Source organism: Dendrobium catenatum, unplaced genomic scaffold, assembly GCF_001605985.2.
Source record: "Dendrobium catenatum unplaced genomic scaffold, ASM160598v2 original_scaffold_183010, whole genome shotgun sequence".
NCBI lineage: Eukaryota > Viridiplantae > Streptophyta > Magnoliopsida > Asparagales > Orchidaceae > Dendrobium > Dendrobium catenatum.
In genome coordinates, this window is record NW_021501429.1 from 221,291 (window position 1) to 245,982 (window position 24,692).

A 24,692-nucleotide genomic window follows, 5' to 3' on the forward strand; every position below is an offset into this window, starting at 1 on the left:
ATCTTGGTGGATTCCAAGATTCGCAGTTCTCTTTTTTCTTTCTTTTATTTTTCTTGCATCGAATTCCCTCCCCTAACTTCCCACCCGCCGGCCTCATTCCCCACAAAGTCATTCTTGGCAACTTTTCCCTAACCCGAGCCTCTCCCCTTGGGCCGCCGGCTTCCTTGGGCCGCCCAAGCCGTCGACCATCACCCACCTGATCGCCGGCCTCCCTCCCACAGCCTCCCCCCTCCACCTACCTAGCAGCCGGCTCACCTCCCAAGCCCCTAATTTGAAATTCAAATTTCAAATATTTCTTTACTCACCTTCCTAAAAATAACCTCCCTTAATTAGGAAGGTGCATTTATTTGCATTCAATTTAATATTTGAATTTCAAATATTTCCCTCCCTAATACATCCCAATGAGGGAACATCTAATTTAATCAAATCTGAATTTAATTTCATATTTGAATAAATTCCTAAAATCACTCCTTGACCCCACATACATTGAACCTAGACAATTATTTACCTCTTCATATGGCCGGTCCCCCCTCTCTCCCTTATTCTCTCTCTCACCACATTAAATCCCCTCCCCCCTAGTTACTTCAATCAATCCCTCAATTAGGAATAAGTTTTCCTTTCCCTCCCAATGTTTTGAATTCAAATTACAAAACCTGGCCCACTCTTAATTAAATCTAGAATCTATTTTCAGGTTTAATAGAATCCGTTAGAAGCCTTAGCCGCCACTTGAGAAACCTCTTCCTCAATATTTCTCCCCGTTGGAGAGTCCCTAACTGCTGTCCAAAGATTACAGCAGGTCGACCTTGCTGTCCTGCATTCCCAAGAGACATTCCTTGCTGCCCAGAGTTCCGTCAATCAGCAAATTGCTGTCCAGAAAACCCCAAACGTCCACAGCAGCTGTCCAAGGTTTCTCTAAGCCTTGTAGGTGGCTGTCCTGACTGTTCTGAGAGCTTAAAGATGCTGTCCAGTAATTTAAATAGTCCCTTGTAGTTGTCTCGCCACTCCGGAGTTCCAAATTGCTGTCTAACAACATCCAAAAGGCTCATGGCTGCTGTCCCCTTTCATTTCAACCTTCCAACGACTTTATCGGGGCTCACATCTCTCTTGTCCTTGGGTAAACTCTTCCCCCAACTCTTTTATCTTCGAAGTTACTTCTCAATTGTGGTCTTAGTAGACTCATGACAATCACGTTAATGCTTCCCCACTAAAGCCTAGTAATTAGAAGAGTTGAGTGAGGGATCTTCTTATAGAGACTAATCTTATTGTTAGCATAGGGATTTATGGTTGAAAACCAATCATGCATGCAACGTTAGATTAAATTGACTATTTTATGATTTTAACTCCTATGCGTGTGATTTGGCCTAAGCTTATTTTACCGCTCTTTGGTTTTACTTAGTTGTTTGAAATCACTTTAAAGATTTAATTATTGTGCTCTAAATATTAAGCGTGCAAACTCCTTAATTTACTCATCCTTGCATGTACGTTTTACATCATTTTGCCTCCCGACTTGGCAGAGATGTTGATCCCTCCTTTCGCCTCCAAGCCCGATGGAGATGTCATCTCTCCTTTAGCTTCTTGCTCCGACAGAGATGATAATCCCTCCTTTTGCCTCCCAGCTTGACAGAGATGTGGATACCTCCTTTCACCTTCCAGCCCAACGGAGATATCGATCCCTCCTTTCGCCTCCCAGCCCGACAGAGATGTCAATCCATCCTTTCACCTACCTTGTGAAGTGGACACACTTCAAGCTCTCTCCCAAGAAGAAAACATCTCTAATTGCCTAAGCTCTCTCTCCATCAGGACAACTGATGAGTTTATAAAAGGGGCGGGATCTTTAAAAACTCTAATTTTTAAATTTAAGTCTCTAATCAAACAATACAATTCACATATCGTACAGTACGATTTATTCATTTCCCATTTTGAAATAATATTGTACGATGAATAGTAGTGCAATACGATTATATTAATTCCATCTCTAATCGTATTGCACGAAGAATAATAATATAGCATGAAAAGTTCAATCGAATAACAAATCGTCATGGACGAACCAAGGTTTATCTAGCAAGCTCTCGATTGATCATACAGCAAGATCTTGATCGTATAATACAATCATTAACGAAGATATGATCCTGATTCAATTCCTTAATTCTCTGGATTAGATTAGGTAATTTTAATTAATGTTTGTACAATATGAAATAGTTCGTAAGTACGGTCAGTTAACTTGCTCTTACTCATTAAGCGTGCAAATTCCTTATCTAAATCAAATATTCATGCATGTCCTACATCAGTGGCCCATATTGATGTAAGCAAGCTTTGCTTCAATAATAGTTTGATGTAACCATTGGATTTAGTTTTACACACTTCACGGTTTTGACACCAGCATCAATGTCTTATTTTGCCGGCTTTGCTTCAATAATAGTCTACGGTCATTGTTTTTTGACACTTATTATCCATCAGTTGTTTTGTACTCTAGCTTTGTGTTCTTGTTGTTTTATGCTCGTAGCTTTTTCTACAACAGTAGTTTGTCACTATACTTTAGCAATGTTATTTGTTTTTTACCTTCTTTCTAGCACTATGTTCTGTCTTGTTTATTAGTAGCTTTACATTACAAGTTATATTTGATATATTGTATTAATATTTTATTTTTTTGCTTGCAGGTATATTGTACTTGCAGCAGCTCAGAGAGTTCATAGGTGGTTGAAGTTGTAGGGACTAAAGCTTGCAGTTGCAGTCTTTACTAGGACTTAAAGCTTACGAGTGGTTTGGAGCTTGCTAGGAACTAGCTTTAAATACGATTTTTGGAGCATTTCTTTCTGTTTTGGGTTTTAGTTACATAAAATTCCTCTCACTGTTTCAAATTGAGAAGATCTCGGGCATGTGGAACAAACTGGAAGGGCCGACTCAATCTCTGTTCGCATGAATCGAGTGAGCTCCGACGCATAAGGAGGAATTGGTGTCTGAGATGGACGGATGAAGGGCTTTGATGTATGACCTATTTGAGCAAGGAGGAAGGGCGGACTTCGGGTGCTGATTGTTCGCATGAGTGAAGCCGAACAGGAGCAACGGATTTGATGGATTCAAACTTATAGAGGAGGCGAACGGTGCAGGCTATTCACAGATTGGGAGGTGTTCGCTCAGGACGATCGAATATGTGAGGAGATCAATGGATGGGCTTTGCTTGCGAACGTGGGTTTGGAATCGAGCAGGATTTCTCACACAGGAGGACCATAAACATATCGTGTTTCTTGCAATCGGCTTCAGATTAGAGACGAACGAGAAGCATAGAATCGCGAAAGAAGAACCAGAAAATTAGAATTTCGAATGAATATGAATGTGAGCGTGAAAAAATTATGTTTGTTCTCTTTTACACTGTTATACATACAGCATGACAGTCATTTCAACAACGATGTAATGACGTGGGCAACATGGGTTGTGGCTTTGCCGACGTGCTGTAGTTAGTATACATTATGCATATTTTCGTTATATATATGCATATATTTATTCCAGCACGTATTGATAAGTCAAAAATTATCATTGGATCATTGAATTCATCCTTTGTAAATATCAAATGAATCCCCTTGCAGCTATTAGCGAATTATTATTTCAAATTGTTATTATTCATGAAGATGAGTATTGTATGCATTTGCTGGAAATGAACAATACAAACTCGATGACTTTTCTCTTATGAGTATTTGAGAGGCTTAATAAGATTTGAGCATTAAGAATTTATTTCTTGAGCTAATTTGATATTTGTTGGCTATATTTAAATTGAGGAAGCATTCATTGCATTTTCCAGCTTTCCATTATCAAGGAACTCATATTATTACTTCATCTCGCCTAGCACATTGTTTGGTTATGGAGTAGCCAAATTTGTTGCAATTAACATAGATTTCAAAACCCTGAGGAGGAACTTCATCTAGATGGGATTATTATTGACAGATAGTTTGTTCTTGCCTCTATTCAATTCTTGTTTTGCTTATCATTTGCTTTGAATGGGACATGTTGATTAACAGGCTAAAAATGTCATCTTCAAGTAGTTTGATGTTGTCTTGAGCTCAACATAGCCATAGGTGGGTGCTATGATGATTTTTTTTATTTTTTTTTCTATTCAAGGCATGAGCTGACTTTAGAAATCATATTGTTTGCCCATTTATCTTCATGAATTTAAATTTTAACAGGTATATGGATGCAAATATAGGATTTCACTCTCTTATGGTACTGGTTGGAGAGGCAACATACTAATGCACATTAAATAGAAAAGAAAACAAAAAAAATTGTACTTGGTACAAAAAATTAGACGATGGTCCTGTCATAAATGAAATATTAAAAGAATAAAATTATTTAAGAGAATAGAATTTTTCATATACATTTATATTAAATATTTATATGTATGTTACAACAACAACATCAAATCCTTATCCCACTACGTGGGGTCAACTACATGAATATTTTTTCTCCATTGTGTCCTTTTGAGAGTCAAATTATCATTTAAATATAATAAAGAAAGGTCATTTCTTATATTTTCTAACCAAGTTTTCCTAGATCTACCTCTATCTCTCTTAACATAGCTCAAATCTAATACATCTACTTTATGTAACCAAACCATCTATGGCAACTTTCTCTAATCTTATCTTCCACTGGAGTTGCCCTGCCTTTCACGTGTATGCTCGTTTCATATCCTATCTCTAAGAGTAAAACCACTCATCTGTGAATCTTCATATATTATTGGATCTTCCACCATATGATGTACTAGCATATCACTCTATCCAATAAGCGTCACCTTTTTTTAGACCTGTGAAACACACCACAATAGAAACCACATTTATAAGATATTTCCATACAATTTCAGTGATATGTAGAAATTAAAAAACCAATTCAGAACATCAACTTTTCTTGTCCTAAAGGTTCCAAAGCAATAGAAAGGAAATATAAATTCATCCTTTAGCCATAAGCTCATGCTTGACATTGAAGCACAACATACAAAAAGAATTCTAAATATAACTTGCAAATGCATTAAATAATTGTTGAATCAATTCGTCATAAATTGCAAAAAGAACACAAAGATAAACCTCCAAAGTTTGGCGATAATGAACCAGAACAATGTGCTCCAATTTCCTGAGGAAGAAACAACAAAGTTAGCTGACAAAAATGCTTAAAACTTGTAAGCTAGAAAGTAGCATAGGGATTTATCATAACTACAGGCAATGTAATTCAAGGAAATAAACTTTAGCAAGATGAAGTATGAAAAAAAAAATACATACTTATAAGTATTGAAGTAGAAAAATATGAATATGATAAGATACAACATACCAAAATAACGACACAAGGCTCTTAAGTGGTGAGGACTACAAAGTGATTTCCATACAAAATCTTACACTTTCAATAGTTCAGAAACATACTATGGACTCTGAGAAAATCCAAAACCAAACAGAAGAAAAGAGATTCAGAAAATCTATAATGAAAAACCACGGATCCCACCAAATGCTATCCCTCTAAGTTTAGTAAAGTATATGAGTACAAGATCTCAGCCCTCTTCACTGATATAGGGTTATTTAATATAAGAATATCGACAAAAACATATGTTGCACCAATGAAGACACGTCGGTACCGCTACGAAATGATACGGATATGGGACACGTCAACTATTAAAAGTACAGGACACGGGTACAGCACGGACACGACATTATAATTTATAAATCATGCATTCAAATTAAGAAAGCAATCAAAGCATAATATTTAAAATGACAAAAAAAATTAAAGAAACATCATAATTAGTCCTATAGCTTATAATATCAAAATAAAAGTAAGCATGAGATGTCTAATATAACATAAAAAAATATAAACATAAATTGTCTAGTACATGAAGTTTCAACTATTCAGCAGAAGGAATGATAGGATTAGCTTCTTCAGGGATTTATCTTTTGACTTCAATATCATCTTGAATAAATATCATTGCTTCCAATTCGGGCCAATTAAGTGAAAGATTAGCAATCTCCAATATTCTCATATCATCAAGGGACCCAAAAAAATCAATCTCCAACAACATCCCACATCTTGGTATCTCCTTCCATATAAATTGGGGTCTTTCTTGATAGAAGTTGAATATTTGTATGCACATAAACTAAATTTTCATCCTGTTGTGGAATAATTTTGTTCCACTTTATTTATTGTAAGGAGTATGCTCTCCAATTTCTCTCACAATATAAGAAGGACGAAACATGACCAAGAAGTTTTATGGTGATTGCTTGAAATAAAGATGTTGAAGCTCCATGAATCAACCACCACATCTTTGGATACATTTTACACCTATCATGCAAAGACTCTGGATCACCAAAGTCTTCTAAATAACCAAAAAACTTAGCAAGTTCTATATTGATCATGCTTCTCTTATACTCATTTGAAAAATAATGCTTCAAGTATGTCTTCCTCACATATGAAATTTCTAAATCTTTCTATGAGAAACTCGTTGAGGATTCTGTTGAAGCCATTCTTTAGTTGAATATCTTCAAATAATAATAATATAAAATAGAATTAGATAATCATTATTTTAATTGGACACATTTTTACCATGTCTGACACGTGCCCAAGCTTCATCGGGTGCGTGTCTGTGTCCGACACGTGTTTAATACTGCATACCTCCATAAATAGATGTATTGGTGCATCATATTCAAAACACAAGACCTAAGTTTCAAAGTTGTCCATAGGAAGAATAGAGGTGAAATAAATATCCGCAAAAAATCTCAGCTCCTTGTCAGTAAAAGGTAATCGATGAAATGACCATGATAGTGTCAAAACATCCATCAAAAAAGGATGCAAATTGTTGCACAATAAAGGCGTTCCTATCCAATTGTTGCACAGCCTGCCACATCAATATTCGTTGCTAAAATACCCAACAAGCTGTTTCCCCAATGTTAAAAGTTATACAGTTGGATTCATGCAGAGGGTTGACATACCAATTTTGAGCACCTAGTCAAATTTAAGGACAAGATAATCCTACACACAATGTTTGATATGATCAAATACTGAATTTTGTTGACCACCTAAAAGCATACAGCCTTTCCAAGCCATACCACAAGAATATTTTTTCATAAAGTTTTACAAGTAGCTTATCACCCTACCTTACAATACCACAAAAAAGTTGTCAGAACCTTCTTTGTCCAGAGGGCATCAAGAACGAAGCTCTCTAAGGCTATATTTTGAGGTTCACAAGAAAAATGTAGGAGGTATCTGATATGGATCCTTTAGTGGCGAATGTAACTAAGCAATTCTGTGGGTTGCAAATCCACTCACCTCCAAGATGTAATCAAGACCATAAACATGGGAATATAAGTACTAAGATCTCATCATAAGTTAATTTTATTCAATAGAATGGGATGCAAATGTAGAACCAATCATTTCAAACCCAATTAATAACACAAACCATAATTCACTCAGTCCAAAGAATCTTCATGACTCTACAACATCGATGCTTGACTCAGTCACAACCAGACAACCATATGAGATATCAACAGGCATAACCAACCCAATTCCACATCCCCAAACACTTCCCCACATATCTAGCATTAAAGAAGACATGTGCAACTACTCACTTTTTAAGCAGTGAATGACACATCTACTCGTCCACATACTTTGCCCATTCTGTGTGATAAAAGGCATAGCAAGCATTGACATATTAAGCTTGTCGCTGAATTCAAATTCGTAAATAAAAAATCTCTTGTTTACAAAAAGGAAATATAAGAAATATTGTTAACCTCATCACAAGAGATACAACCAAACAATTCTATAAATATCTTCCTTAATTTACACCATGGATTTCGGATGCGTTTTGGAAGTAAAAACAGCAAAATAGATAGAAGAAAAATGCATGAATACAAATATGGGGGCTGATGTTTTATTACTTCTTCAACAATAATGAAAAATACAATTGACCTACTATTCGAGAGGTAGATCGGCTGTCCCACAAATCCTAGCCGCCACTAGAAAACTCACATCAAACCCTAGAAAATAAACTCAGCACATATCTCATGATAACCCAAGATAAAACTCGCCCTTAAATAGCCCTCACACATAATAAACACAATTGGAACCTTCCTAAAAAACCTAAACAGAATATGGAAACCTTCCTAAACAATTTAGACCATCCTAAATAGCATACACACAATTAAAAAAACCTTCCAAAATAATTAAAATCTTCCTAAACAACAAAAATACAATTAGAAAACCTTCCTAAATAATTAAAACATTCATAAACAGCATGACCAAATGAGGAAATCTTCCTAAATAGCTCCCCCTTTATTTCTCCTCCTTACATAATGAATAATAACTCCCCTAGGCCCCACAAGGGGGGTTGAACTTCTCCTTCATGTTACCCCTTATTCTGCCTAGCCATATGGCGGATTTGACCAGGGCTCGGCTAGGCTATTTCAAGCGTATCAATACCCCTTCATAAGGCCCAAAGTATCATGGGGACAATTTATCATTCCTCCTAACTAGTGTCTTCTAGAGGTAGGGTCTCAGGTTCAAGCAAACCATGTCTCCTAGCTCGAAGCGTACTTCCTTTCTATGCTCATCAACCTTCCTCTTCATGATATGTTGGGCCCTCAACAGATGTCCCTTGAGCTCTGCTAACATCCTATCCCTCTCCTCTAAATATTGATCAACACTGGATACTAGTGTAGTGCTATGTAGATAATGTATTAAATGAGGTAGATCTCTCCCATAGAGAATCTTGAAAGGATGGTTCGTGTTGTTGAATGATACAAAGTGTTGTACCAATACTCATCCCAAGCGATCCACTTTTTCTTCGGCGTATCCAATACAAAGCATCACAAATAGGTCTCCATGCTTCTGTTGACCACCTTCGTTTGGTCATCTGTTTGGGGATGGTATGGCATGCTTCTCTTCAAGATTGTCCCATGTAAACGGAACAACTCCTTCCAAAAATGCCTGAGGAACACATTGTCTCTATTTGACACAATGAATTCTGGAAATCCATGTAAGCCGCGATGTACGAGTGCTTCAGAGAGATGAAGTGTGCATACAGGCTTAAGAGATCCACTACTACCACTATCACTCAAAATCCCTTCGAACGTGGTAATCCCTTGATCAAGTCCATCGTTACCTCCTCCCATACCCTCTTTGACGGAGCTAAAAGCTGTAGGAATATTCCTAGTGTCATGGCTAAGTACTTGTGTTGCTGGCACACGTCACATCTCGCCACCCAATCCTCTACATCTCGGTGCATCCTACCCAGTATAACTCCACGGATAGCCGATTGAAGGTTTTCTGAACTCCTAAGTGTCCTCCAACTACATTGTCATGAAACTCCTACAACAGCTTCGGAATGTACCCCGATGTCCTTGTTAAGACAAATCGCCCCTGATGTAGTAACTGGGGCCCCTTTAACAAGTAACCATGATAATTATCAAGCACAATTTCTTTATTTAAGGCCCTATAATCCACACAAAATCTCCAATAGTTATCCTTTTTCACCAATAGAACTAGGCTAGAAAAAGGCTCATATTGGGTCTAATAATCCCTATCGTAAGCATCTCTCTAATAAGCCTCTCTATTTCATCATTCTAAATCTGTGGATACCAGTACGATCAAACACTGATAGGAGAAACTCCCTCCTTCAAGGTAATTGTGTGCTCGTGCTCCCTAGGTGGTGGTAATCTACTAGGCTGCTAAAAATCTCAAGAAATTGCTCCAAAAGCTATTGTACACACTTAAGGACCTTGATCGAATTTGAATCTCAAACCTCCTCCAACTTTGCAACTCCACCAAGCGGTCCAGACTTGCCCCCTGTATCACCTTGACCAAGGTTTTTTTAGTGAAACCATGATTCTGCAAATGCTGGCATCTCCTCGCAGCACCATCCTCTTCCCTTCCAACTGAATCTCCATAGTCAAATTCATTCCACCTTCGTCTTCCTGATCGTTGTAACCACTTTATCCCTAGGATCACATCGGTGCTCCCCAAGTCCAAAGAAAGAAAATCCTCCACTATCTGTATGCCCTAGTGTGTCAGCACCAACTCCAACAAATTCCCCTACTCTTCTCCACTTTCCCTACCCCATTATGCCTCCAAAGCTCCCCGTATCCACCAATTTCAATCCCAACAAGTCCACACTCCAATTTAAGATAAAGTTGTAAGTAGCCCCGCTATTCACCAAGACCACCACTCGCCACTCCCCTAATCTGTCCCCTCACCTTCATCATGTGATTTGGAGTAAATATAACCACTAAGTTAAGGGACAATTCCGTAACACCAAGGTATAGGTACACTCTTGCTTCTGCTTCATCCACCAACTCTTCATTTTCAGTCTCATCCTCATCACAAACTGTAAGGGCCTAAAGTGTGCGGTTCTTGCACCAATTGTCGGGTGCATACTTCTCATCACATGAAAAGCACAAATCCTTCACACTCTTTTCCTGCACCTCTGCCTTTGCTAAGCGCTTAAAAATAGCCCCGAAGAAATCCCCCCTACCCCACTTTTCTCCCTCGGTGCCTCCTGCTGAAATGACACCATCTGGGTCCTTGGTGCCAATGAAGTCGAGGTACTCCTATCAGAGCCTCTCGTGACTCCATTCCTAATGGTCATCTTCATCTATCTGTGATCCTTCATCATCTAAGCTAGCTCCATCGTCTCCCTTAACCCCTCGGCCTCAACAATCGAAGGTATGCATGTATGTCGCCCTTTAGACCCTTCATGAAATACCTCCTCTAAAATCCCCCTCAACTGCCCCGACAGCAACTAAAATATTTCCCCATACTCCATGATGGTCCCCTCCTAAGTCAAGGCAAAGAATTGCATGTGTAAGTCTCATTACTGAATGGCTCGGAAATGCTCCAACAAGCAATCATTGAACACCTCCCAAGAGTAGATCAGATATTTAGCCTCCATCCACTGGAACCAAGCTAGGGCTTTCCCCTCCAGACATAGCCCTGCAATGGTAATCTTCTCCTCTTCATTCAACCCATTCACCGCAAAATACCTCTCCACCCGATAAACCCACCCATTGGAATCCTCCTCTTCAAATATCGGCATCTTCAACTTCCTCACCCTAACATCTTCACTTCAACTTCCTCTCCCTCCAATTGTTCCCCCTATGTATCGAGGTTGGGAATCCCACCTTTCTTCCATCCTCATGCATGATCCAATCCCTATGGCTCGACTAGACCCCCTCAATCTATAATTTCCCACTGTCCCCAATACTGGTCGGTCACCCCACCACCTCCACCACAAAATTCCCTTCTTGGTCCCCCCCTCCCCCATCTGGAAACCTTGATTTGCCCCTTATCGAAGCCCTAGGAAGTTGCTCTTAATGAAAGAAACTCTCCTTTTTGAATTCCTCCCGTTAGATCTTCTTTCCCTTAGACTTTATCAAGAGAATCCCGGTCAAATCTTGGCTAGGGTTAGCAATCAGAACTGCCAGTGGAGTTTTGGATTACATCTCCCCACCCTCCCCCCCTAAATAGCCCTCACACATAATAAATACAATTGGAACCTGTCTAAACAGCATAAACACAATTATGAAACATTCCTAAACAATTAAAATATTCCTAAATAGCATAAACACAATTAGAAAATCTTCCTAAACAACATGAACACCATTAGGAAACCTTCCTAAATAGCTCCTTGATTCATCCTTACATAATGAATAATAACTCCCTGGGCCCTAGAAGGGGGGCCAAGCTTCCTCTTCCTATTGCCCCTGATCTGTCGAGCAGATCTGGGTCGGGCTGGCCGTGCTAGTCTTGGTCAGGCTTACCAATTTCTTCGGAAGATCATAAGAAAGACTAAAAGAAAATTAGTGATTTGTTTAATGAGAAACACTATCGTTGCTAGGCCCAAGTCTTATATGAAAAAAGTGGAGAGTTGCATTGGTAGTCAACAGCCAACATAAAACTTGTCGAATAATCATGACATGAATCATTTAATACATTGTGTTAATGCTAGGGCGTTCCCTGTAAGCGACGTGTTGTATGGCCTGAATCGACGAGAAGTGTGCAAGGGCCGCAGCACTGGGCCCAGTTGCAGTGTTAAATAGGCAAGAGTTCCCACATCATGAACAAATGAGGGCAAAAAAGCTAGTCCATGATTCTAAAATTATGATAGGAACCTTCCAGGCAGATTAATATAATTAATATATATTATAATTTATATGAAGATAAATATTTTATGCATTCAGGAAACTAAAAGGTTGGAGATAAGGCTAAGGAGATCGAAAGTTTGAGATTTAAACTATGTTATTCTGTTAGGAGTCGTATTAGAAAAGGTGTATGTGTTATTATAGATAAGATTTTGAATGATAATGTTGTAAAAATTAATAAAATTTGTGATAGAATTATAGTTTTAAAGGTTATTATTAATGTTAAGATTATTAATATTATAAGTGCTTATGCTCCTCGAGTAGGTTTAGATGTCTTCAAAATTAAAATTTTGGAATGAACTAGAAGAATAAATACAAAAGATACCTCTCAACGAAAAAAAAATTAGGAAATTTAAATGGACATGTTGGTAGAGAGGTAGATGATTTTAAAAACATTCATTGTGACTATACTTTGGAGAGACTAATGAACGTGATAAGACCATATTAGATTTTTCTTTAACTTATGATTTTATAATTGCTAATATCTTATTTAAGAAATGATATGAACATCTCATCACTTATAATAATGGATATAGTAATACTCAGATTGATTAATTTCTTATAAGAAAAATAAATCATTTAGATTACAAAAATTGTAAAGTTATTCTGAGTGAAAGTTTATGTACCCAAAATCACTATTTTTTTTTGGACTTTAAGATGAATGGGCAGAAAATAAAAAATAAAGTAAATCGTTATTCTAAGATTACATAGGGGCATTTAAAAAATATTAAATAAAAAATATTTGCGAGTAAAATTCTAAATCTTAAGATTTTATCTGTGCATGAGGAAATTAATGTTATGTGGAAAAAATAGTTAGTAATATTAAGAATATTATAAAAGAAGTGCTTAGATTATCAAAGAAAAAAGCTATTAACAGTAAAAATAATTAGTGGAACCAAAATCTACAAAAAAAGATTAAAAAAAAAAAGATGAATTGTTATAAAAATTGATTTAGCTGTAAAAATTATAATAATTGAGAAAGATATAAAGAGGCATGTAAGGAGTTTAAGAAAATAATATGTGATGCAAAGATTTTTGCTTTTAATGATTTATATAATAGATTAGATGTTAAGGAAGACGAAAGATATATTTATAAGTTAGCTAAACAAAGAGATACGAGCAGTAAGGATTTAGTTTAAGTGAAGTGCATTAAAGGTGAAGATTAAAAAGTGTTTTTATTAGAAGAGTATATTCAACAAAGATGGATGAGATATTTTGCTAAACTTTTCAATGAATATTGTGAAAATGCAATAAACTTTTAGTGACCTTAGCACCCTAAATGAAAATAAACATTTTTTATCGATGTATTAGTAAAATCAAAGTTAAAGAGGTTTTAAATAAAATCAAGTGTGGAAAAGCTGTTGGACCTGATGATATTCCAATAGATATGTGGAAATGCTCAAGAGATGAAGGAATTTCTTGGCTTACTAAACTTTTTAATATTATTTTAAAGACTAAAAAGAAGCAAGATTAGTGCAGAATAAGTGCATTGGTTCATATTTCTAAGAATAAAGGTGATGCACAAGATTGTGAGAATTGCAGAGGAAATAAGTTACTCTGACATACTTTAAAACTATGGGAAAGAGTTATGGAGCATAAGTTGCGGCATGACACTAATATTTCTCAAAATCAATTTGTATTGATGTCAGGTAGGTCTACTATGAAGTTATAAATCTATAGAGGTTTCATGGAGAAGTATAGAGAGAATAAGGAGGATCTACATATGATTTTTTTTTTAATTAGATAAAGCTTATGATAAAGTTCCAAGAGAAGTGCTATGAAGAGTCCTACATAAGAAGGCTAATAATGATTATATTTAAGTCATTAAGGATATGTATGCAAGAGAATATTATTTGTGTTCAAACACAAGGTGGTTTGACTAAGTATTTTCCTATTTCAGTTGGATTACATCAAGGATCAGCCTTAAGCCCGTAACTTTTTACTTTAGTCATTGATGTTCTCACTAAACATTTGCAAGAGGTTGTACTTTGGTGTATGCTTTTTGTTGATGATATTCTTCATGTTGATAGAACTACTGATGAATGCAAAAAATTGGGATCATAGCGAGTTAGGAAATCCTTGGTAGGGGTGTCAATTCGGGTCAACCCGTCGGGTTCGGGTCGAACCCGACCCGATTCGGATCTAAACGGGTCAACCCGAACCCGACCCGGTATGAAATGGCTAATACCTTGCTAATCTTAATGTTAATTAACATGTTCAAACTTCTGAAAACGAAGAAGAAATCCCTAGGAACCAAAATAGGAGACAACGAAATTGGGATTTTGGAATTAAAATTTACGTTCACAACTTTGAGGGTAAATTGCATTCCAAAATTTACGTTCACAACTTTGAGGGTAAATTGCATTCCAAAATTTACGTTCACAACTTTGAGGGTAAATTGCATTCCAAAATTTACGTTCACAACTTTGAGGGTAAATTGCATTCCAAAATTTACGTTCACAACTTTGAGGGTAAATTGCATTCCAAAATTTACGTTCACAACTTTGAGGGTAAATTGCATTCCAAAATTTACGTTCACAACTTTGAGGGTAAATTGCAACCTGATCTATTTCTCGAATGGCTTGAAAAAATGGATCAATTTTTCATTGTAAAGAAATTCCTGAAAACATAAAGGTAAAATTTGTGAGTTTAAAATTAAACGGTCATGCTCTTACATGGTGGAAAAATTTATAAAACAACAGAGTTAGGCGTGGGAAAGAAAAGATAAAAAACTGGGAATGGATGAAAAAAAATGAGAGGAAATTTTTTACCATCTGATCACGCACGAACTTTATTTCAAGAGTTCAATAACTTTCGACAAGGAACTCAAACTGTGGAAGAATACACTGAATTGTTTTACAAACCTCAATCAAGAAATGATTTAGATGAATCTGAAGAGAAAACTGTTTCAAGATACATTAACGGTCGGTCTTAAACGGACAATTCAGGATTACTTGAACTTGCATCACGTAATAAAAGTTGACGAAGTATATCGAATGGCTTTGAAACTTGAAAAGCAACATCAAAGAGAAAGGGGTCATAACAAGATAACAGAAACTTATAAGCGGCGACCAACTGGCGGGATTAAGAGTCAAACTCAAATTTCGGTGGGAACATCGGGTATTAAAGCTAAACCTTTTGAAAATCAAAATGCTGATAAGGGAAAAGGAATTATGGGGTCTAAACCATCTAAACAACCTAGAGTAATTGGACCTTGCTATAAATGCGGGCTCTATGGTCATATTTCTGCAACTTGTAGAAAAAACAACCCACCAAGAACTAATTTCATTGAAAATGATGAAAAAGTAGAGGAAGAGGAAGAAAATAATTCTGAAACTGAAAAATGACATATAATTAGAGAAAATTGATGTCGAGGGGGATGAAGATGAAGAACTTTTGGTAATCCGATAAGTCTTAACAATAAAAATTGACAGCGGAGACAAGTGGCTTAGAAAAAACAATTTCAAAACAACTTGTATAGTTGAAGGGAAAATTTGCACTCTTATGATAGATAGTAGAAGTTCAGGAAACTTTGTATATCAACTGATGGTTGATAAACTAAAATTGAAGTTCAAACCGCTTGCTAAGCCTTATAAAATCTCTTGGTTTAAAGAGGGAGGCGAGGTTCCTATCACAAAGTAATGTGTTATTAGTTTAACAATTGAGGGATCTTTTAAAGATCAAGTTACTTGTGATGTTGTGCCTCTTGAAGTCTATCACATTCTGTTGAGTCAACCTTGGCAATTTGATAACAAAATTATTCACAACGGGGAAAAGAACACTTACTCTTTGATTCAACACAACAAGGAATTCACTCTCTATCCACAAAAACATGTGCCTGATTCTCCTGCTAAAAATAACAAAGTTGCCAAAATAAGCACTCCTGAATTACTTTTGAATGAGAATGATTTGAAACACTCTGAAGTAGCTTACTTGGTTTTGGGAAAAGAATTTGATTTTGTTCTTCAAATTCCTAATGAAATTCGACCTTTAATTGATGAGTTTTCAGATATATTAACTGAGGAACTGCATGTAGGTTTGCCACCGATGAGAGGATTTCATGGTTTGGCTTCTTTTTATCGAAAGTTTATTAAGAACTTCAGTTCTTTGATTGCTCCTATTACTGACTGTTTGAAAAATGGAATATTTAGGTGAACACCTCAAGCTGAAAATACTTTTGAATTCATTAAGAAAAAAATGAGTCAAGCTCCCATTCTTAGTTTGCCAAATTTTAAAAACAATTTTTAAATTGATTGCGATGCTTCTCATGTTAGTATTGGTGTTGTTCTTAGTCAAAAAGGAAAACATATTACTTACTTTAGTGAAAAACTAAATGATACTCGATCTAAATATTCTACTTATGATTTGGAGTTTTATGTTATTGTTCAAGCTTTGAAATGCTGAAGATGTTACTTGATTTAACTAGAATTTATTTTAAATACTAATCATGAAGCACTTCGTTTTCTGGGTTCTCAAAAAAATTTAAATAAGAGGCATGCTAAGTGAGTTTCTTTTTTGCAAGAATATACTTTTCAAATCAAACATAAAACTAGTGTTTTGAATAAGGTTGCTGATACTTTAAGTCGGAGATCTCACTTGTTGGTAACTGTTTACCCGACTATTACTTCTTTTAATTTTTTGAAAGATACTTATGCAAATGACCCTGATTTCAAAAACATTTGAGATTCTTGTCTTGCTTCTGGAACTGATCATTCTGCTCAGTTTGTTATTCATCAAGGGTTTTTGTTTAAGGGATCTAGACTTTGCATAACGAAAAATTCTTTAAGAGAATAACTTGTGCATGAACTTAATAGTGGGGGATTGAGTGGACAATTTGGGCAGGGAAAAATTGTGGCTTTAGTGGAGGAAAAATATTTCTGGCCTCAAATGAGAAAACAAATTGCTAAGCTGGTGAAACAATGCAAAATTTGTCAGACTTTTAAAGGAACTTCTCAAAATGCTGGTTTATATACTCCCATTCCAATTCCTAAAAAATCTTGGGATGATATCTCTATGGATTTTGTTTTGGGATTGCCTGTTACTTTTAGAAAGTTTGGTTCTTTTTTTGTGGTGGTAGATCAATTTAGCAAAATAGCACATTTTGTTCCTTGAAAGAAAATATCTGATACCTCATATATTGCTGATTTATTCTTTAAGGAAATTGTTCGTCTTCATGGTGTTCTTCGCACTTTTACTTCTGATAGAGATACTAGATTTATTAGTCATTTTTTTAGAACACTTTGGGCAAAATTAGAAACTACTCTTCAGTTTAGTAGTGCATATCATCCACAAACTGACGGGCAAACTGAAGTTGTAAATCAAATTTTGGGAAACCTGTTAAGATGCCTGGCAGGTGAGAAACTATCCCAATGGGATTTGATTTTGCCCCAAGCTGAATTTGCTTACAATAATTTTGTTAATTGCTCCACTGGTAAAACTCCATTCGAAATCATTTATGGCCAGCCTATACCTCACATTTTAGATAGAAACTGTTAGTCTTTGCCAAATAAAATTAGTGCTGAAGCTTCCGAAACTTCTAACCATATTAAAACTGTCCAACAGCAAGTTCTTGAAAAACTCTGAATGGCTAATGTGAAGTAGAAAACTGATGCTGACAAACATCGTAGAGAGGTTTATTTCAAAGAAGGAGATTTGGTTATGGCTTACTTTCGTCGTCAATGATTTCATGTTGGTACTTTTGGGAAATTAAGTAGGAAGAAATTTGGGCTATTTCGTGTTCTAAAAAAATTAGGCTTAAATGCTTATCTTTTGGATCTTCCTTCTACTATTGGCACACCTCTAGTGTTTAATGTTTCTGATATTTCTCTATATGAAGGAAATACTGACGATCATGTGGAACTTGAAACTTTACCACTCTCCACATTCGTTTTGAGTTATGATGAGTAGGTTGAAGATATTATGGATGTCAAAACAACTAAAACTTGGCATGGTGAACACATGAAGTTCTTAGCAAAATGTAAAAATCGCCCTTTGACGGACTGTACTTGGATGGATGCAAAAGAACTTGAAAAGCGTCATCCGAAGCTTTATAAAAGAGTGGTGGAAGTTTTCTCATCAGGAGATGAGATTTTCCCACCAGGGGGGAATTGATGCATTCAATGTTTTTACTTTATTTTTTTTTAATGTATTTTGAACAATATTAGTTGTGTTTTATGTTTTTTTTAAGCTATCCTATAATGGTTGAGCTTCCAATGATCATGGTAGGAATGTGCTAGGCATGGAATGTGAGACCTCGTTCCTTTGCTGTAGCTGTAGCTGCTGGGAAAAATGATTTTTTCCCAGGATCGTCCGGGACGATTTGATATCGTCCAGGCCGATCTGCACTGTAGAAAATATCGTCCTGAGAATAGTTCTGGGAGTCGTCCAGGACGATCGATTTTGGTCTGATCGTCCTGGGACGATCTGGCGATCGGTCGGGCCGATCCGACAAATGATATAAGAAAATGAGCTCGTTTTTGAGGAGAGAGAAAACATTTTATAAAATCAGATATTTTGAGGAGAGAGAAAGGGCGGAAAAGCAAAGGAAGAAGTCTGATTTCGGGGCCCGCGGAGCGATTTTCGTCGTTCGTTGCTGTTGGATATTTTGTTTGTCTCGCTGTAAGGATTCCGAACCTTACTTCTGTTTTCAAAGATTTTGAGGTTTTGCAAAATGGTGCTCAGATTTGTGTTTTTGTAAGTGATTTTCGTACCCGGTTTGGTACTGGCAAAGATTTCACCGCATAACTTTTGGTATGTTGTAGACGTGATTATTCTGCACGTTTTGTTTATTTTCTGGCAGATTTCGTCCGGTCCGTTTAGGTTCTGCGGAGTTTTATTTTGACTGCAATTTATTATGATGTCCGAACTGGTTTGAGCAGTAGGAGAATAGTCTTATAATGTTGCTGTGCACGTTCTGTATTAATTTGGTGAATTGTAATTTTTGGAGATTTCTGTGTAAATTCTGTAGACTGCCGTTGCTCTGCCCGATTTTCGTACGATTTCTGATTTTCCCTGAATTGATAGCTTGAATTGATGTGTATGACTATTGATATGATTGTTCTAGATTTCTTTAATATTGCTTATTGCATCGATTATTGCATTGAACTATTGGATTGATTGATGAGCTTCTTCTGAAGACAAGTGGCCAAACCTTGGCTTTGAACGGTTGTTTATAAATGGACAACGTATGGATATTCTACAACAGCATCAATATGGATTTCTAATATAACAGATGACATATACCAACTTGATAATAGCCAGTTAAGTCTGGCTTGATGTCTACAACATGCATATTGATAATTAGCCAGTTAATCTGGTTGATTGTCTACAACAGCACTAATAATAGCCAGTTATCTGGCTTTGATCCTGTCTACAACAGACTATTGTTAATAGGCTATTGTTTGTCGCTGGTCGGAGTAAGATCCATGTCATGAAATTGCATGTATATGATATGGCATTGCATAAGATTTCACCGATCTGTATTGATTTACGGTCGTATTCCCGACTTGATTTATTGATGTTAATTATATTGAATTTGATTTATTATTGAACGTCCTTACGTGATTTTAATGGGATCTTGATAGTTATCGACCTTGATTGATTCATAGATACCGGCACCAATATTAATATGGATTCTGCGTATTGATTCATAGATATTGACATGATAGATCAATAGCATGTCAGGGGGATTATGGACTATAGATATTGATTAAATGATTGATCATTGATCACTAGTATTGATTCATGCTATGGATACATTGATACATTGATTCGTCGTACCGATTATTGATTGATTGATTGAATGAATTGTTGCCGTATGGATTTGATTTATCGTAGAATAGATTTCCTTTATGAAGCTGATTGTATTGATTTGATTTCAATAGATCTTTCGCCGTATTGATTTGATCGTTTATTTGAGCCGATTGATATAATTGATTGGAAAGTGCTTTATTGATTGAGATGATTTTCCTACTGTAGCATCGTATTGATTGAACTGATAGTATTGATTGATAGACACTACTACGTTGATTGGATATGGATTGGAAGCACTTACTGATTTGATTTCCGCTATATAGACTTGATTTCATTGACGGTGGATTTCCGTATTGTATTGACTCATTGATCATGTACGATCGACTGATTTGACTTGATTCGATTAACCTGCATATTGTTTTCAATGTCGTGCTTTGATTTCAGTTGTAGGCTTTGGTGACCTGCTGGGCTTTGTAAGCTCATTATATGTGGTTAATAATTTCAGGTGCAGGGCCTCCAGCTTGAAGATCTTTCTGCCGAGTTCTGTAGCTTTTTCTTTTGTAGCCTGTACGGCTAGTGTAGATTTCTCTTTTGACTGTACTGTGACTGCTGTACTATATGTGAATTATAGTATCCGCTGCTGTTTCTTTTTTTTTTAATGTAATTATCTCTGGCTCTGGATATATGTATGTATGGCTTGATAGATGAGGAAACCGATAGAAAAAAAAAGGCAATAGAACGATCAGATGAATCCTTTCGCTACACGGATCTTGGGGTTGTCACATGGAAAGCCTTGGGTTTGCTTGCTCTTTGGTCCATTTTGTCCATGGGCTGCTTGCTGATTTCGGTTTGGTGAGGTTGTTGTTCTCGGGTGGGCCTTAGTAGCTTGGTGTTGAGTGCAAAATGTTGGATTCTACTTGGTGTTAGCTCATAAATATTTGAGCTGAAGTTTAGCTGAATGATTGGATATTAAATGCACTTCCTAGCTCACTAAATCAAAAAGGTATGCTTTATTTCAAACTCATTATTGAGAAGTTTATTGGAGTGGACTTGTGTCTCTTCCCCTCCCTTTGCCTTCTCGGTTTTCCCTTGCTGGTTGGTTTCCCGTGCTCCGCCTCTTTGTCTCCTGTGCTGTCTTTTCGGCTCCCTTGCTGGCTGGTTTCCCGTGGCCCGTTGCTTTGTCTCCTGTGCTGATTTTTCGGGTCACTTGCTGCTTGAATTCCCGTGGCTATTTGGGAGGGGGGGGGGGTTCCGTGGAATTTACCTATTTTCTGTGCAGATTTCATGTTGCTGTTTGGCCTTCTATTCGTGACTTTTGCCTTTCATTTCCCCAATTCTTATTGGATTTGGTGGAAGGTGTTATGTCATTTATCTTACCTCTTTTGCCTATAAAAATAAGTTGTTTTGGCGAATGAAAAAAAGGTTGTTGAAATTGTGAGTAAAAACTCTACAAAAACCTGAGGGTTTCTTTTTGGAAAAGCTTGAGAGCTTGTTCCACCCCCTTTCATCCTCTCTATTTCATCTTGGCTTCTAACTCATCTTCTCTACGCAAGTTCCACTCCACTTGTATCCTTCTTCATGAGCTTTGGAAGTGTATGTTGGCTGAAATTTGGAAACATTTGCCGGAGAAGTTTGGTAGGACGTTGGACTCTTTTGTAGTGGTGGACCCTCGGTTTGCAAGCCTAAGCACAAGTTTATTATATATTCCTACTCTCGTTGCATGTGAGGAGACCGCTAGTCGGTTTTACTGAGGATAGCGTTTTATGATTTTTATTTTGTTTCGTTCGATTTGGCTTTTTGTTTCTTTGAAATTTGTTTGGTTGTTTCAAACTACATTTGAATCGAGTTTGGTTTAAGTCTTATCCTGGTGTTCTCCAATTTGTCTCTTTACTCTAGTTTTGCACGCATCAAATTATTGATGCATTCAATATTTTTAGTTTATTTTTGTTTTAATGTATTTTGAACAATATTAGTTGTGTTTTATATTTTTTTAAGCTATCCTATGATGGTTGGGCTTCCAATGATCATGGTAAGAATGTGCTAGGCATGGCAAGCCTTGGGTTTGCTTGCTCTTGGGTCCATTTTGTCCTTGAGCTGCTTGCTGATTTCGGTTTGGTGAGGTTGTTGTTCCCGGGTGGGCCTTAGTAGCTTGGTGTTAGCTCATAAATGTTTGAGCTGAAGTTTAGCTCAATGATTGGAGATTAAATGTACTTCTTATCTCATTAAATAAAAAAGGTATGCTATTATTTCAAGGAGTTTATTATGGAGTGGACTTGTGCCTCTTCCCCTCCCTTTGCCTTCTCAGTTTTCCCTTGCTAGTTGGTTTCCCGTGCTCTGCCTCTTTGTCTCCTGTGCTGGCTTTTTGGGTCCCTTGCTGGTTGGTTTCCCGTGGCCTGTTGCTTTGTCTCCTGTGCTGATTTTTCGGGTCCCTTGCTGGCTGGATTCCCGTGGTTGTTTGGGGGGAATTTCATGGAATTTTCCCTATTTTCTGTGCAGAATTCCTGTGCTATTTTGGGACAAATTTCTGAACTGTTTCTGGACATAAATCTGGACTGAACTTTTGTCATTTCAATTGCTCCTTTTAATTGATTTAATTAGAGATTATGGTGGCTGTTTGGCTACCCTTTTCTTCTAAAAATAGGAGGTGTTTTGGGATGTTAAAAGAGTTGCTTATGATGAGATTTTTGGAATAGAAACCTGCGGGTTTTGTTAGAAAAGCTTGCGAGCATGTTCCACCTCTCTTCTTCTCCTCTAGGATAACTTGCGAGCTATGCCTCTCTTCGTCTCAGCTTCTAACCTCTTCTTCTCTCCATGGTGATCACTCCAAATGTATCCTTCTTCTCGATGAATGCAAGCTTTTTTAGGTGTGGTCTTTGTTCGTGTTTGTAAGTCAAAGTTTGTAAGTATTTATATGATATAAAAAGTTTAAACCCGAAAATGACGTTAATAGGTTGTCGCACGCTTTTCAAAGCGCCACGACGAGATTTAAGTGAAATTTTCAACTTTAACGGAATTTAACAAAAAAAAATTTAGAAAATCCTACGCGAAATTCTGCTCATTTTGGTATATAACACTTATACCTATTTTAGGAATTAAAATTTAATGAGGTTTCATAATACCAACTTTACCCCTAGTCTAATAAAAGGTCAAATCCACTTAAGGGTATATGAGTAATTAGCAAACCCCAATTCCTCTTAATAGCATAACCGGAAACCCTCCTCTCCATTTCACGCGTGAACTGAGCGGATCGAACGGGAGAAAGGGCGGATGGGCGGACGGCGTGGCTTCCACGAGGGCTTTCCGGCAACGATCTTCCGGCGAGAGATTTAGGTCAAATCGAAGAGGACGACGAGAGGAACACTCATGTATGATTATTTTGTAACGAATCCTTCTAAATCTCAAGTTATTTGAGATCGAATTTTCAAGGGTTTTTCCTAAAAATGTTTTTCTTCCAAAATTTCTTTAAGGAATTGTTAGGTAATGTTTAGAAAAGCATTTTAACGACAGAAATGATGTTTTTGGAGGAGTTTTTGGACATTTAAAAAGTAGGGTTTTTGACCTAAAACTTTAATTTCGTTAGACACCTTTATGAAAATGATTCCTAAGGGTTTAGGAAATGTTTTCAAAGAAGAATTTTAAGTTTTTAGCGAAAATTTTATTTTCTTAAATTTCCTAATTATTTTAATCCGAAAATTTAACATATAATTATAATTATATGTTAAGGATTAATTTTGGAGCAACATTTTAGTGAAATGGAAGATTTATGATTTTCCAAAATTTAGGTATTTATTAAATCCGAAAATATTAATTAAATTTAACAAAATTTTAGTGTTGTGTTTTGTAACATGAATCTTTTAAATAATGTTAGGTGCTGACTGTTTAGAGGAGCGACAAGTGTCGGAGCGACGTCGTACGTCGTAGAAGTCTATTTTGAAAACGTTAAGGTAGGCGTTCATACCCCAGTTAAGTTTATAAGTGCTTAAAATTTGTATGCTTGAATGAAATTTTATGTATTTACTTTTATTGCTAATTAATGTTTTAAAGTCAATGATTCTGCAAGTTCATGCCTTTATTTTATGCATTAATTGTTGGAAAGCATATGAACCATATGAAAAGCATTTGAGCATGAAAATATATGAGGCTTATGAAAGGAAATTGAACATAAATGAAAAGATTTAAATTGAATAACAATTTCATGTTGCATGTTGATCCTGAAGTGCCAAAATGGTAATGGTAAAGGGGCTGGGGTTCTTCGGAGCAAAATGGTAAGGGAAATGGCCAAAAATTTGACTGTGTACCTAATCAGTACGAATAAGGGTACTTCCGGGACGGGTGTTACATTTAGCATAAACATTCTTGCATTTGCATTACATATGAAAAAGGTGAAAGGAAAATGAAAAGAATGAAATGTTAAAGAAAAAAAATGGAAAGTAAGATTGAAAGTTCAAGGATTATGACTTACAAAATGATATGAATTAATTTCTTATTATAAAAGTTTTTGTTATAAGCATCTTATGAAATTAACTGAGCTATGAATTACCTGCTGAGCGTTGGCTCGTTCTTTATTTGAAAATATTTTTCAGGAGATAAGTGATGGCTGCACGACGACCGTAAATGTATCGTCGTAGAGGACCTCAGGAAGAAAGATTCCTTTTTATGATTTCAATTATAGTCTTTATTATGTACCTGTGTAATTTGTGAGTTTAAGTTTGAGTTTAAAGTTTACGTGATTATGAGAGTTTATGTAATTTGATGGTTTAAAATGTTTTAGCAATTGTATGTGAT

General features: G+C 36.4%; 1 protein-coding gene across 4 annotated transcripts in view; it reads right to left on the minus strand.

Moving 5' to 3' along the window:
- Positions 1-24,692, minus strand: part of LOC110109290 (calmodulin-binding transcription activator CBT-like) — a 142,168-nt gene that overhangs the window by 108,205 nt on the left and 9,271 nt on the right. For all 4 annotated transcript variants that reach the window (XM_028692354.1, XM_020840285.2, XM_028692355.1 and 1 more), the window contains one exon: positions 5,070-5,115. In XM_028692354.1, coding sequence (XP_028548187.1) covers positions 5,070-5,115 — 46 coding nt within the window. The remainder of the gene's footprint in view (positions 1-5,069; positions 5,116-24,692) is intronic.